The following is a 15,655-nucleotide window of genomic DNA, read 5'->3' on the forward strand; positions in this document are numbered from 1 at the left end:
TCCTCCTCCTCATATCCTGATCTTGAGGCAGACTTGATGCTGCCTGAAACCTAGAGTCAAAAACAAGCTAAGGATCAGTCTGGACCAGACACACACACAAACGCACACCCGGCTTCTATCCAGTTGCAGTTTCCCTGATGGATGCTCCTCTTCATCCTGTGGAGGGAGGGTGGGAAGACGTGACGATGGACGTTACGGCAGCAGGGAGACCAGGTAATTCTTCTCATCTCCTTGACGCAGGAGGGGTCTCTTAGCACAGGGGACACCCAAACATTTAGGCACCAGGGACCGGTTCCTTGGAGAGGGGTTTTTCTGTGGACCAGGGGGTGCGTTGGTTTCGTGTGCTTCGCTTATTTGCGTGGCCCAGTTGCCGGCAGACTAGGTGCTGCCTAAAACCTAGAGTCAAAAACAAGCTAAGGAACAGTCTGCATGAGACACACACACAAACGCACACCCGGCTTCTATCCAGTTGCAGTTTCCCTGATGGCTGCTCCTCTTCCTCCTGCGGATGGAGAACGGGAAGACGTGATGATGGAAGTTACGGCAGCAGGGAGACCAGGTAATTCTTCTCATCTCCTTGACGTAGGACAGCTCTCGTAGCACAGGGGACCCCCAAACTTTGGGGCACCAGGGACCAGGTTCCGTGGAGTGGGGTTTTTCTGTGAGCCGGGTGTGTGTGCTCGTTTCGTGTGCTTCGCTTATTTGCGAGGCCCGGTTGTCAGCATTCTGTGGATCAGTGGCGGTTCAGGGAAGAGGGGTTGGGGACTCCTGTCTTAACAGCTGTTTTACATTATGGTGGATCCTCCCAGAAAAGTTACTTAAGATCCAATCCTGAAATTACAGTCCCTGCAGCTCCCCAATGGTCATTTGCACTTGTGGCTGACCACAAGGACACTGCAGTACCCCTTACCTATTCTACCCATCCTGCCACTTGGTCACTGCAAACATTTCCCTTCCCCAAGAAGTTCCCGAAGTTCTTTCTCCTTCCACACCAGGTCCCCCTAAACGTTTCCCTCTGGCTTTAATCGTATTCTCACCCCACCCCCCCAGGCTCATACCTTTCACCTCCCTTAGCAATAGCACTTATATATCACTTTACAGTACTTCCGAGGCCCCTCTAAGCGGTTTACAGAGTCGCCTTATTGGCCCTCCACATTTTAGCGACCACGGAAGGACAGAAGAGCTGAGTCAACCTTGAGCCGGTCAGCATCGCACTCCTGGCAGTGGGCAGAGTTTGCCTGCAATGCTGCATTCTACGCACTGTGCCACCAGCGATCATGGTGGTGCAGTAGAGGCTGTTGAGCAAGGGGTCGAACTAGAAGACCACCAAGGTCCCCTCCAATATTACTCCCGTACCCTGTCCCGGGGCCATCGTCACGCAGCACACACCAGCAGCCCTGAACCTCCTCACAGCTCAGGCTCAATTTGTTTGGCTCCAGCTTTGCTCATGGGGGCTGGACACACTGGCTGTATTTGGACATCTGCTAAAGTGGGATTTGCACGTTATGGGAATCTGCACGGCTGAGCAGCCCATTTTAGCAACTCCAGGAGATTCATATAAAAATATCACTGAACCACTTCCGAGCAACGGTGACTCTTTTCTAAAGTTGTCCCCATTTCTAGCCTGCTCAATGACACCCTGACACGTTGTGAGAAATATATCTATTCTTTTTTGTAACGTCGTCTTCCAAACTCACAGGGGAGGACGCCGAACTCCGGCTGATCCTGGTGGGGAAGACTGGAGGTGGGAAGAGCGCCACTGGCAACACCATCCTAGGTCGGCCGGTTTTCAAGTCTATTCTGCAGCCGAACACCACCACCCTGAAGTGCGAAAGGGGGCAGGGAAGCTGGCAGAACAGGAAGGTCTCCGTGGTCGACACACCCAACATTTTTTATTCTGAAAACTGCAGTGAGACTGTGCGACACAAGATCGGGACTTGTGTCGAACTCTCCCAGCCTGGCCCCCACGCCCTGATCTTTGTGACCCAGGTGGGACGCTTCACTGCCGAAGATGTGACAGCTGCAAAGCGGGTCTGGGATATCTTTGGGGACGAGTCCGCCAGGCACACGATTGTCCTCTTCACCTGCAAGGAAGATTTGAGAGGGGAATCCCTGCAGGAGTATGTCCAAAAGTCTGACAACCATAATCTGCGGGAGCTGATCTGGCGGTGCGGGAACCGCTACTGTGGCTTCAATAACAAGGCCACAGGAGCCGAGCGGCAGGCGCAGGTCTCGCAGCTGATGGAGATGGTGCAGCAGACCGTTTTCGAGAACGGGGGGAGACACTACATCAACCGGCTGTATGAGCTGCCCATGGTACAGGATCAGCATTTCATAGAGTAGAATCAAATGGCAGAGTGGAACTGGGTGAGGGCGGTGCTCTTTCTGCCCATTTACACGAGAGCAAGGGGTCCCTCTTCTCTGGGAGACCCCAATGGGTGGGTGGGACTGCCGAGACCCTCATGTCAGGACAGGCAATCTGGGGGAGGTGAATGGCTGGAGGTTAGTAGCCGAGATCCATTCATTGGGAACCGGCTGGCTGAATCGCTCAGGATCCCTTCTTCCTTGTTAGCAAAGGAAGGCAGAGAAGTGGGGGGAGAGCAAGGGAGGGGACCTAGCTACAAGTGGGACACAGAAGCACCTGTGTTGTTGGGAAGGGGTGTTCTAGGTAATTTGGGGAGGGGGCTTTCCCCTTTTCTGAAATTTCTGCTCTGGTTCTGTCCAGGCAGTCAAACAAGGGGAGAGCTGAAATTGAGGATAGGGAGGGAAGACCTTCTTCCTAACTCACCACTCACAGGACCCCCATTCTTATCTCCCCCCCTCCCCTAGGAACCTTTCCAGTGAGATTCCCAATTCTGGCCCTCCTGGAGGGGTTGGGCTTTTTTGTCGGGGGGGGGGCAAGATGTGGGCTGTTCCTGTCTGGAGGCTCAAGTTGCGGCATCCAATGAGGAACCTTTCCTGAAAGACTTTCAGGGATTGGGGTGGGAGGGGGCGCTTGGGTGAAGCGCCAGCACTGAAACGCCCAGTCCGGGAGAGGTGGAGAAGGAAGTGGGCAGGCTTGTGCGTGTGCGTAAACATTTTTGGGAATCCAACCCAAAAGGTTACTAGGAGACGCAATCGGGATCCTCACCAGGGAGCCTTGTCCTCAGCGGAAGCAAATAAGCCCTCTGAAGTCCTCCCCCCCAAACCCCCACAAGAGTCCCCAACACCAAAAATCAAGGCACCCTTTTCCCTAGGGGGAAACAGAGTCCCAAGCCTGCCTCATCCTCTGCTGGTGAAGAGAGGAACTGCATCCATTGCAACTCACATCGAAAAGCCCTGAATGGCAAGGATAGTATTTATAATACTAAAGGAAAAGCACCCCCACCCACCCATACATTCACACGAGATAAGCCAAGAGTAGACAGAGTAAACTATGGTCTAGAGCAGGGGTGTCAAACTCAATTTCATTGAGGGCCGCATCAGCATTGCGGTTGCCCTCAAGGGGCCGGGTGGGTGTGACCTGGGTGGGCGTGGCCTACTGGGTGGGCGTGGCTAAAGTGCGTATGGCCTACTGGGTGGGCATGGCCAGCTCTACATCGTTCACATCAAGGGTGCCTATGGGGGCCTGGGCAGGAATGGGACAGATCTGAGGGTCTCTGGCAGAAGGAGGGTCTCTGGGCCACGGCCAAGGCAGTGGGGGCCATTCCCTCACTGTTTCCAGGATGGCTTCGCGGGCCGCATGAAACCACTTCGCGGGCCGGATCTGGCCCCCGGGCCTTGTGTTTGACATGTCTGGTCTAGAGCAAAGAGTGGTTTATCTTACACTATCTACATACAATATCATAAAGGTAAAGGTTCCCCTGCACATGCGTGCTAGTTGTTTCCGACTCTAGGGGCCGGTGCTCATCTCCGTTTCAAAGCCAAAGAGCCATATCATACACCAGGAGTAATCTACATACAAGTGCTAATGGAGCAGGATCCAACACACCGCAGTTACAGCAGGAAAGGGAAGAGAGAGAACCCATCAGCAGATCCTTTTATACAAAGGCTCTTAAAGAGACACAGACCCTGCTGACTCATTCCCATCATTACAAATTACATCTTACATTACATAAGCTGGTTAGCTGTTACATCGTTGCCTCGAAAGAATCCCTTTCCCCCAAACTCTTACAAGGGTGGTCTTGGCAAGACGTAGGCGTAGTCCTCAGTATACTGACCATAGGCGAGTGCAAAATTTATGTTGCTAAGGGAGACGTTGGTTAAGGGATTTTGCCCAATTTGATGTCTTTTCTTGCCACAATCATTTAGGGAATCGCTGCAGTTGTTCAGGGGCAGAGGAATGATAAATAGATACATATTTACATAGAAGGAGATGATAGATAGATAGATAGATAGATAGATAGATAGATAGATAGATAGATAGATAGATAGATACAGAGAGAAAGGGAGGGAGAAAGAGAAGGAGAGATGATAGATACAGTGATATATAAAAAGGTAAAGGTTCCCCTGCACATGCGTGCTAGTAACTTCTGACTCTAGGGGCCGGTGCTCATCTCCGTTGCAAAGCCAAAGAGCCAGCGCTTGTCCGAGGACGTCTCTGTGGTCATGTGGCTGGCATGACTCGACGCCAAAGGCGCACGGGACACTGTTACCTTCCCACCGGAGTGGTCCCTATTTTTCTACTTGCATTTTTACATGCTTTCAAACTGCTAGGTTGGCCGAAGCTGGGACGAGTAACAGGTGCTCACTCTGCTACGCGGCACTCGGGATTTGACCCGCCAAACTGCCGACCTTCTGATCGATAAGCTCAGCATCCTAACCCACTGAGCCACTGCGTCCCTCATAGATAGAGAGATAGATAGATAGATAGATAGATAGACAGATATGATTAGATACAGATAAGATGATATTGGGATTCGACCCACCAAACTGATCGACAAGCTCAGCGTCCTAACCCGCTGAGCCACCGTGTCCCTTTTACAGTTATATCTATATCTACATATATCTATATATGTGTATGTATATCTATATATAGATATACATATACATATACATATATACATATATATAGAGAGAGAGAGGGAGAGAGGGAGAAAGAGACCTTCCCCAAATGCCTGGCCTCCTTGCCATCGTCCCCCCCAACTCAAGAAAGGACATCGGAAGCTTTTCAAAGGAAGAAGGGGATGGTGGGGGAGGCAGGTGTGATGAGCATCCTCAGTACAGGCTGCTCACCCGGGGTTGCAGGGGATGCCAGAAAGAGATGCCCCCCCTCAAAGGAGTCCTTCCACCCTCCCCATCCCATCCCCCCCATTTTTCCTTGGGGCAGAAGAGGAGGGGTGACAAGGTGTTGTCGGAAGCAAAGATTGGGGAAAGCATAACCGTGGGGGGCAGCGGGGGGGGGAAAATTACCTCGGGATAGGTAATTCAATCCTGACCCCCTCAGAGACAACCCCCCCAGGCTCGGTGAAGAGCAGCCAGCAGGGCCAAAGAGGAACTTTGGGTGGGGAGGGGGCTGGAGGGATCTCACTAAGGGGGGAGGGGGCAAGGAGACTCTGCCCACCCTGAGTGCCCCACCCACCCAGAGAAATACGACCTGTAGGCGGCCCATCCGCGCAGTGGGTGTCCAGCTGGGCGTGCCTCTGCTCCCCATCTCTATCCCATCCCCGTGGCTTGGGACTTCGGATCGCAGAGTTGGAAGGGACTTTGGAAGTCACCTAGTGCAACCCCCTGCTCAAGCAGGAGACCCTTGTAGAATCACAAGCTGGGAGGGACATCAGAGGTCATCTAGTCCAACTCTAACAGGAGACCGTTACAGAATCATTGCATGACAGAGTTGGAACGGACCTCCAAGGTCATCTAGTCCAACTCCCAGCTCAAGCAGGAGACTGTTACAGAATCACGAGCTGGAAGGTACCCTGGAGGTCTTCTAGTCCAACCCACTGCTCAGGTAGGAGACCCTCTACTATTTCTGCCTCTGACTCAGCTGCTCTGGAGCGTCTGGTTCTAAACTGGGGCGCCCCCGTCACTTTCTTGGTTCCCGCAGTGGCTTCTTTCTTCCACGGCACAGCCAGAATTAAGGCAGAGTTCCCGAAGAACCCAACTGCGGAGCCGGCTGGGTCAGCCTAGAGCCCTGATGCGGCAGTGGCTGATGGGCCATGGTGGGAGAGGGACAAGGGGCTTGTGCCCTCTGGGAGAGACGGCTGGCCATTGGGGAAGGTGCAATTGGGCAGTGCTTGGAGGCAGAGATGGTATAGATTGGGAGTAGGGAACCTTGGCTCATTGATGACTTGTGGACTTCAACTCCCAGAATTCCTGAGTCAGCATGGCTGGTTCAGGAATTCTGGGTATTGAAGTCCAGAAGTCATCAAAGAGCCAAGGGTGCCTACCTCTGCTATAGTTTCCCACTTGAGCAGGGGGTTGGACTAGAAGACGCCCGAGGTCCCTTCCAGCTCTGTCATTCTGTAAGGGTATCTATCCTGCTTGAGCAGGGGGTTGGAATAGATGACCTATGAGGTCCATTCCACCTCTATTCTCAATGACTGATTGCAGTGGGAACGGCTGAAGGATCCTGGGAAGAGGGCCTCTACAGCACAGTGTTTGGGGACCAATGCCTACGTTTCCTCAAGCCCCCAAAGTGTGTGTGGGGGGCAGAGAGAAATCAGGTTGACTCTACCTCAAGGGCAATGAGGAGGGGGATGACTCTCTTTTAAGACCCCCTCCAATTCCTGTGTGTGACTTCTGGGGTGGGGGAGAGTTCCTGGCAATTTCTGAGCAAGGCAAGTTTCTTCTTTGGTGTGACTGGGTTTCTCTTTTCACGCAGAAACATCCAGATTTGCGCTGTGCGGCTTGTCTGGAAAACATCCAAGGTAAAGTCTTGGGCCCTGGGCGAAGGGACAGGCTAGGATGGCTGTACACTGCTGATGGGAGATGAGAGAGAGACACACACAGAGGCAGATGATAATGATGATAATAATGATGATAGCTAGAGACAGACAAAATAGATAGATAAGTAGAGAGTGAGTGAGTGGAAAGTCAGAAGATTCAGGCAGTTCAAATGAGTATAATGATTTATAGCAAGCTTCAGTTCGCTACAAGAACCTGACCTACTAAGGGATCAAGGGAAATGAGCGGGAGATAAGAAAGGCATTCAAGGTGGACTGGATTTAGATCTCATGTGGGCACACAGGGATTCGTGACTGATGACGCCTTTGACCCCTCCCACGGGCACAGCCTGCTCATCTCCAACCCTGCTGACCAATCCCCTTCGTCTCTCCCCCCCCCCGCTTTGGTTTGTAGGGCAAGAACGGAGGATTGTCCTGGTGGGCAGAAGTAACAGTGGGAAGAGCATGACAGGAAACACCATCCTGGGAGGCAAACACTTTGCATACGGCATGTCCTCTAAGCCAATGACGATGACTTGCCAAAAGATGGAGAAGAACTGGAATGGCCGGAATATTATGGTTGTTGACACTCCTGGCTTTTACGACACCGAGGTTTCAGAGAAGGAAACTGCTGCTGAGGTGAAGAAATGTGTGAGCATGTGCAAGCCAGGTCCGCACGTCATTCTGCAGGTGATACGTCTTGGCCTTTACTCCAAGGAGAAAAAGGAGATCAGTGAAATCTTCAACTTGAACGCCAAGAATTACATGATCGTCTTGTTCACCCGCAAGGATGACCTGGAAGCAATGAGTCTGGAGGACTTCCTATCCCAGTGTGATGACTTGCTTAAGAAACAGGTAGAGCAGTGTGGACACCGCTACTTGGCCTTCAACAACAAGGCCAAAGGAGAAGAACGGGAGGAACAGAGGGCCGAATTGATGACCATGATTGATCAGCTCGTGTACAAGAACAGACATGCTCCTTGTTACACAGAAGACATGATGAATGAAGATGAAGAGCGCTATAAGAAAAGCAAATTAGCCCAGTGTTCTATTCAGTAACAGACACTGAAAGCCTCTCTGCTGGATCCTCTGCTCCAAGGGGGCAGCTCTCCCAAAAGCCACAGCCCTGTGTTTCCCCCTTCTTGCTCTGAGTTCTAATCCAGCCCTCGCGGGGAGACCTCCAGAGAACTCCAGTCAGAGATTTGTGGCTGACTCTCCCTGAGCCAATTCCTTCCCAGAATCCGCTTTCTTCCCTCAGATGAGAGGATCTCCTTCAGTGGGAGGATCCTGCCCCCCCCCAGTATCAATTGGCCCCACAGCTTTATAGTCTCCCATCCTGGACCCTTTGGAAGGACACTCTCTTTGGGGCTTCCAGTCTCTCAGTCCTTTGAGGTAGAGCAGGCCAGGAATCTACCAACACAAGAAATATTACAGCCCGACTTGATTGGTATAAATGGCAGCAGGAGAATCTTGAAAGTGTCTCACTCCCGCTGTACCAAAGCGCATCAAGGCAAGGCAGCCTTGAGGTTCATTCTCACCCTTTCCTGCTTTCCTGGGGAGAATTCATGTTTTCCTAACAGCTGCCTGATATATTCCTTCTTTCCATTGGGCAACAGGGAGTCAGCAGGGAGGGCATTTCTGTGTTAAGCAAAGATCTTATTAAAACATCTCTTTGCTTATGAAAGAGGCTGTGTGTGTGTTTTTTGGGGGGGGAGTGGGGAGTTGGGAAGACGGTTGAGGTTGGTCCACTCAGCCTAACCACCTCCGTGTCTTGATGTGCTCAAAAGGTCTAGTGGAAAGCATCTCCCCTTCGCTTCTGCTGGCACCAAAACGCATGAAGGCAGGGCAGCCTTAAGGTTCTTTCTCACCCTTTCCTGCTTTCCTGGGGAGAATTCATGTTTTCCCAACAGCTGCTACATGTTTTCTTCAAGGCCGTCTCTGTACTCTTCTATACCGCCGTCCAATGGCGAATGTGGACTCACGAGGGAAGTCCTGTCTGTTCTTCTTATTAAAATCTTCTTATCAAATCTCCTCCTTGCTTAAGGAAGAGGCCATGAGTTTTGAAGGGGGGATTTGGGGATAATGGCCGGGTCGGTCCCAGGTACAAACAGGGAAATGAAATGAGACCTTGTCTGGGTTCCACCCAGGCGCAGCAGGGAGAAGGCGGGTCTTTCCACCAACTGTTATCTGTTCCTCGGTTTCATTTTTGGTTGCTTCTCAAACATTAAACCTCCTGATTTCTCCGGAGCTGATGGGCGGAGGGGGTGGGGGTGTCAGGATTTCACTTTTGATTGCTTCTCAAACATTAAACCTCCTGATTTCTCCGGAGCTGATGGGCGTGGGGGCCAGCAGGGGAGGGAGGGGTCCCAGAGCCCAGGTCATGGTCCAGCCTTTTGTTGGTTTCTCCTAATCTTTGCCCATATTTGCCTCGCCTGACAGATTTGCAAAAACTTTGCTACCTGCTTTATCTGTCGGTTTCCTTTACAGTAAACTGTGCTCCAGAGTTCATTAGCCATTTGTGCAGGCTGGTGGGGTGGGGGCTGCTTTATTAGCCCTGTTCTGCCCCTACCCCCCACCCCCATGCATCACCAGGGAACACTGCCATTTATTTGTCTAGCTTCCGACCTCCCGTTTATAGGGAACGTGGTGTAGGAGCTCGTGGCCTGGCAGCTGCCGAGGGTCCTGGGTGAAACGGGTTCTTGGGACTCTTTCGGTCAGCCATCTGTGGAACGGCCTGCCACCAGAGGTAGTGGGGGCTCTGTCACTGGAGACGGGACAGCCATTTGTCTGACCCACCCCACCAGCTTGCACTTATACAAAAGGCAGAGGACTCGAACTCTGGAGCGCAGTTTACGGCAGAGGAAAATAATAGATAAAGCAGGCAGCAAACCTTTCGCGAAACCGTCACACAAGGCAAATATGGCCAAACATTAGGAGAAATCAAGGCAAGACTGGACAATGACCTGGGCCATGGGACCCCTCCCTCCCCGGCTGCCCCCCACACACCCATCAGCTCAGAGAAATCACAAGGTTTAATGTTTGAGAAGCAATCGAAAGTGAAATCCTGACACCCCCACGAAGGGGTGGTGTGGGGAGCTGTAGGTGGGGGGCGGGGCGCGGGTGCAATTAGCATCCTCAGCAGAGGCTGCCTGCCCAGGATTGCAGGGGATGGAAGAAAGAGCCCCCCCTCAAAGGAGCCTCCCACCCACCCCCACGCCGGAAAAATTGCTGCCCGGTCTGCCTGGCTTGGCTCCTGTGTTTCCTTGGGCCAGGAGGGGCAGAAGTGGGGGGCAGGCTGATGCGGGAAGCAAAGGTTGAGAAAAGCCTAGCCAGGGGGAGAGGAGGGGGGGGGACTGGCAGGACGCCTGGGGAGGGTGTTCTGCAGAAAGGACTAAGGATGAAGTGGGGGGAAGGTTGCATTTCAGGAAAGTGTTTGGGCTTCAAGTTCAGGCAGGGGGCGTCTCCATTTCTTCCTGCCTTTTTCTTCTCAGTCTTCTGCCTGCTGTTGTAATTTTACCTCAGGATGTTCCTGTGCTCCCAACTGTCTTGTGTCTCCATTTCTTCCTGCCTTTTTCTTCTCAGTCTTCTGCCTGCTGTTGTAATTTTACCTCAGGATGTTCCTGTGCTCCCAACTGTCTTGTGTCTCCATTTCTTCCTGCCTTTTTCTTCTCAGTCTTCTGCCTGCTGTTGTAATTTTACCTCAGGATGTTCCTGTGCTCCCAACTGTCTTGTGTCTCCATTTCTTCCTGCCTTTTTCTTCTCAGTCTTCTGCCTGCTGTTGTAATTTTACCTCAGGATGTTCCTGTGCTCCCAACTGTCTTGTGTCTCCATTTCTTCCTGCCTTTTTCTTCTCAGTCTTCTGCCTGCTGTTGTAATTTTACCTCAGGATGTTCCTGTGCTCCCAACTGTCTAGTCTGCTCCTGCAGGAGGCGATCTGCGCTGTGATTGGTTGCCACAAAGTGTGAAGGCGGGGTCTCCCTCTCTTCCCGCCTTTTTACTTCTCTGTCTTCTGCCTGCTGCTTAGTTTTACCTCAGGATTGTTCTGCTTCCGAATGTCTTGTCTACTTATGCATGAGGCCATCTACCAGTATCTACTGTTATGTTTCGGGTTCAGACGAGCAGGAAAGACGCCAGGCAGATGAGTACAGAAGAATAGTTGCTTTATTCATAACTGGAACTGTACTGAGGGTTTGGGATATCCAGGGCTTTTTTTCTCATAGAACGCTCAGAACGGAGTTCCGGCACCTTTTTTGGATGGAACCTTGTAGGGTAGGCAAGGCGGGTTGTATGACATGTGTGAGTTCCGGCACCTTTTTCTTTTACTAAAAAAGCACTGGGGATATCAATGCACTCTTTATATAGTCTCACATACTCTGAACAAACAGAGTATTGTAATTCCCTTTTCTTTGTTTGAGAAATAAAACAATGGCAGACCTGCAGATCTGGTGTCGTCTTTCCTTCTCCTTTGCCTTTGACTGCTGAAATGGGCCTGGGGGGGGTCAACCGGGGGTCTTCCTCACCCTTCCTGTTGACCAGTGAGGGAAGCGGGTCCTCATCTTTGAGGATCCTCCTCCACCTTCTCAAGGAGAGCAGGATCCTGCCCCAGAGCCCCTCAACCCAGCCCCACGTCCTTGCCTTCGCCCCAGTACAACCCAGTTTCACCAGTATCAAAGGGGTGTTTCCCCCTTCAGCTGAGAGCATCCCTGGTGGGTGAAGTCTGTTCTGCAAACACGAGGGGAAATCAGCGCATTTGTCATCCTTCCCCTTTAGTCCAATTAGCAAAAAAAGACTGGTTCTTTCCCCTCCAAGCGTATACTTTATTGAAAACAAAGGGGTTACAGATGAGAGCAGGGGTCCCCAAGCACCCAATCTGTGGACCAGTACCAGGCTGTGGCATGCCAGAAACCGTTCCGTGGAAACAAGCAGAGTCCCATCCGCGGGACGCAGGCAACATGTGAAACCATACTCCTGGTCTGTGGTAAAACCTCTCACCAAGAAACCAGATACCCGGTTCCCTAAAGTTTGGAGGGCTTTTTTTTGCTGGATCAGAGCAGGCAGACTCTGTTGGTTTGGCGCCACGACGATGCAATGAACTTTCCCTTTTCCCCTGGCCAACCCCTCCCCCCTGTGTGATCAGTCCACGTCCAATTAAAAGTCCTCAGGGTGTTTTGGAAACCGACCCTGTGTTTGTGTCAATCAGGTCTGCCATCTATCGCTGGAGGATGGGGCAATCCATACCTGCACGTGTACGTCAGGGGAAATTGGGAGGCGGGGAATGAATGACAATCGGACACTGATGGACTGACCAAGGGCAGGGTAGGTGGGGGGGCGGATCAGGGAAAGGGGGGCGGGAAAGGCAAACTTTGCGTGGGAATAATCAGATCCAGCTTTGCTTACACTGTAACTGCTGGACTTTAGGAAGAGAAGCTTTCGCTTCAAGGAATGGAGTCGGTCTTTCTTTCCGAAAGGTCTAAATTGGGGTGAGCCTGACACATTTTGAGCTTGGCATATATTCTCTCACGGATTTCCATCACTTAAGGCAGAGGAACCCAATCTTCCTGGGTTGGCAGCCCATTGGGAGAGTGAGGGGCAGGCGCATTATGCGTGTGTGAACATGAATGTCCGTGCATGTGCACACAGGCCGCGAGCGTGCATGCCATGCCACTCTCAGCGACGCTGATATCTGTGTGAGGCTTGTGACAACGGCAATGCCAGGCTCGCGGTGATACAACTACTGGAACAAAGATCGTACCGGCACCAACCCTGGGTGAGGCTCACACCACGGCCTGCATGATAGTAGCAGCAACAGTGGAACGAGAGGGGTGAGCATGTGCACACAGGCGCGTGCACTGCCCAGCTACTCATGCGGCCTGGTGGCCAAGAGGCCATGGCCCAGTAATGGGCTGCAGCCCACAGGTTGGGGACCACTGTACTAGTCCAACCCTGCACTTGAGCAGGAGACACTTACAGAATTACGGAATGCAGAGTTGGAAGGGACCTTGGAGGTCTTCTAGCCCAGCCCTCTGTTCAAGCAGGAGACCCTTACATAATGACAGATTTTGAAGTGACCGTGGAGGTCTTCTAGTCTAGTCCCTTGCTCCAGCAGGAGACCGTATACTGTCTCAGAGAGGTGATGGTCCAGTCTCTTCTGAAAAGTCTCCAGTGATGAAGTGCAAGAAAAAAAAGAAGGGATAGAGGGAGGGAGGGAGGGAGGGAGAGAGAAAGGAATAGAATAGAATAGAATAGAATAGAATAGAATAGAATAGAATAGAATAGAATAGAATAGAATAGAATAGAATAGAATAGAATAGAATAGAATAGAATAGAATAGAATAGAGTCCTACGGGAGAAGGGCGGTATATAAGTCTAATAAAGATAAAGATAAGATAAAGATATTATTACTTTTCTTCCGGTCCGCCAAACAAGAAAGATCGGTAACTTCTGCTTTAGAGATTTATTTATTTATTTATTTATTTGTTTATTAAATTTTTATACCGCCCTTCTCCCGAAGGACTCAGGGCGGTGAACAGGGCATATCTTAAAACTACAAAAGTACAAAAGTTAAAAAAGAATTAAATTATTGCCCACAATAAAAACAATAAAAAATATATATAAATATTAAAACCCTAAGTGATTCCCCATCAGGCCAGGCCAGCTTGTTCAAATAAATGGGTCTTTAACCCGCGCCGGAAGGAGCGGAGATCCGGTGCCATCCGGAGCTCAACCGGCAGCTGGTTCCACAAAGCCGGAGCACCCACAGAGAAGGCCCTCCCCCTGGGGGCCACCAGCCGACATTCTCTGACTGGAGGCACCCTGAGGAGGCCCTCTCTGTGGGAACGCATGGGGCGGAGGGGAGTCGACGCCGGCAGCAGGTGGTCCCCGAGGTATTCCGGACCCAGTAAGGACTTAAAAACCATCACTAAGACCTTGAAGATTGCCTTACATAAGGACTCACCTCAGCTAACCGCCCAAGGAAGCAGAACTCTTGAAACCGGCATCGTCTCAAAAGAAGACTTTTTATTTGGGGTTAGTGACAGCAGGGAAGTCAAGGCGAGATCTGGGGAAAATCCCACTCAAAACGGCCTAGTCAAAGTAGCAACTTTCCTCCTCCCGCCAAAGTCAGAATGTCCGTTTGAAATCCAGCCGGTCCACGGGAGGCGACGACGCGCGGGTGACTGGCACAAGTTGGTCCACAGCTCAAGGTCTCCTCCAGCTTCTGTTTCTCCCGCAACCATCTCCCTCTCAAGCGGGCGGAGGCAGGAGAGGGAAAGTCGAAAGCGAAAGTTATCCCAAGCCAAAGCAAATCCGCCCTTCTCCCCCCCTCATCCCAACAGAACGGCAGGCCCCAAAAGGGGAGACATCGGCAGGGGAAAGAATAAGGGTTTGGGGGAATCTGACCGAAACTTGGGGTCTGAGATAGGCAGCCCGGTTGTATGTACCAGGCTGCTCCCCGGTTCTGACCGTCGTGAGAGGGCGGGATTCGATCTGTCCCGGGGTTTCCCAGCTCTAGTGGCAGTGGAGCTGGGCTGGCACTCTGGACATTCTCCCTTTTTATTTATTCTGAGATCCTCCCGTTTCGATCTGGGTTCGCCTTGTTGTCTTTTTGCCGGACTTGTTTAACAACCACCATGCGTCTGACTTATCCGAGCACGGTTTTGTTCGCCCTCAGGGGGCCCCCCCATCCTGGGAGCGACCCGCCTTACTCTTTACACCTCCTCTTGATGAAGGGCCCGATTGCCGGGACCCTGAGAGATGGTTGGGCAGGGGCAGGGGCCTCCAGTATAAATTTAATAAGAGGCCCCTGATTACCTTTTTAGCTAATTTTTTTGTAGGGTTAGGGAGGGGGGAGGGTTGTGGTTGGTTGGAAATGGGGGGTAATCCACCAATCGCTGGTCAGGCCAGGCCTGGGACAGATCGCGGTGGGGAGGAGCTGGAGTCTGCTGCCTCCGGAGCTCGGGAGCGGGTCGTGGGACTCCCTATTCCCACGACGTTAGGGAATGGCAGCAGGTGTAGAAACAGAGGGCCGTATCGATGTCCGGGAGGGCATCTCCGCTATTTACAAGCGGTGAGGCGCTCCGACCCTCTGTCTTCACCCCAAGGCTCCGGGAGCGAGGATGTGCAGCCACCTGAGCTCCGGCTAGTGTACCTGAATGCCAGGTCCGTCGTTAATAAGGTTCCTCTCGTTCGGGATCTGGTCGAGGGTGAGCATGCGGACCTGGCCTGCATCATGGAGACCTGGTTGGGCCCAGAGGGTGGTATCCCTCTGGTTGATCTTTGCCCACCAGGCTTCTGGGTGCTACACCGGCCTCGGACTCAGGGTAGGGGTGGGGGAGTGGCTGTGGTTATGAGGGAGACCTGATGTCCGCAGGAGGCTACCGTTCTTCAGATAGCCGGGTGTGAATCTCTCTTACTGAGGTGTGGTCCTAGAGCGCTGTTGGGTCTGCTGCTGGTGTACCTTTCACCTAGTCGCGCAGCAGCAGCCCTGCCTGAGCTTCTCGATATCCTCTCGGGGCTGGTGATTGAGTTCCCCAAACTCATGGTTTTGGGTGACTTCAATCTACCATCCCTGGGAGGAGTATCTGAGTTAGCTCGGGAGTTCATGGCTTCCATGATGGCCATGGACCTGACGCAAGTAATTCATGGACCGACTCATGTGGGAGGTCACACCCTGGATTTGGTGTTCCTATCTAGACGGTGGTTATATGATCTTGGTGGGGGCTCTCCAATTGCTATGCCCCTGTCATGGACCAATCATCATCTCCTGCGGCTGGTCTTCCGTTTTGCCACTCCCC

At 52.1% G+C, this 15,655-nt stretch overlaps 2 protein-coding genes and 1 long non-coding RNA gene across 3 annotated transcripts in view; 2 read left to right on the top strand and 1 right to left on the bottom strand.

Annotated features, from left to right (window-relative positions):
- LOC310650467 overlaps window positions 1-15,655 on the bottom strand; it is a 376,544-nt gene that overhangs the window by 16,925 nt on the left and 343,964 nt on the right. The window lies entirely within an intron of this gene.
- On the top strand, window positions 484-2,749 carry LOC310650471 (GTPase IMAP family member 2-like; the record flags this gene model as incomplete). Its single annotated transcript, XM_083380021.1, has 3 exons — window positions 484-559; window positions 1,700-2,316; window positions 2,726-2,749. The coding sequence occupies 3 exons, from the start codon at window positions 484-486 to the stop codon at window positions 2,747-2,749; spliced, it is 717 nt and encodes a 238-aa protein (XP_083236147.1).
- Window positions 7,182-7,922, top strand: LOC310650472 (GTPase IMAP family member 4-like; the record flags this gene model as incomplete). The annotated part of the gene is made up of 1 exon (XM_083380022.1): window positions 7,182-7,922. The coding sequence occupies one exon, from the start codon at window positions 7,182-7,184 to the stop codon at window positions 7,920-7,922; it is 741 nt and encodes a 246-aa protein (XP_083236148.1).

The sequence above is a fragment of the Vipera ursinii genome, assembly GCF_947247035.1.
Source record: "Vipera ursinii genome assembly, contig: SUPER_Z_unloc_1, whole genome shotgun sequence".
NCBI lineage: Eukaryota > Metazoa > Chordata > Lepidosauria > Squamata > Viperidae > Vipera > Vipera ursinii.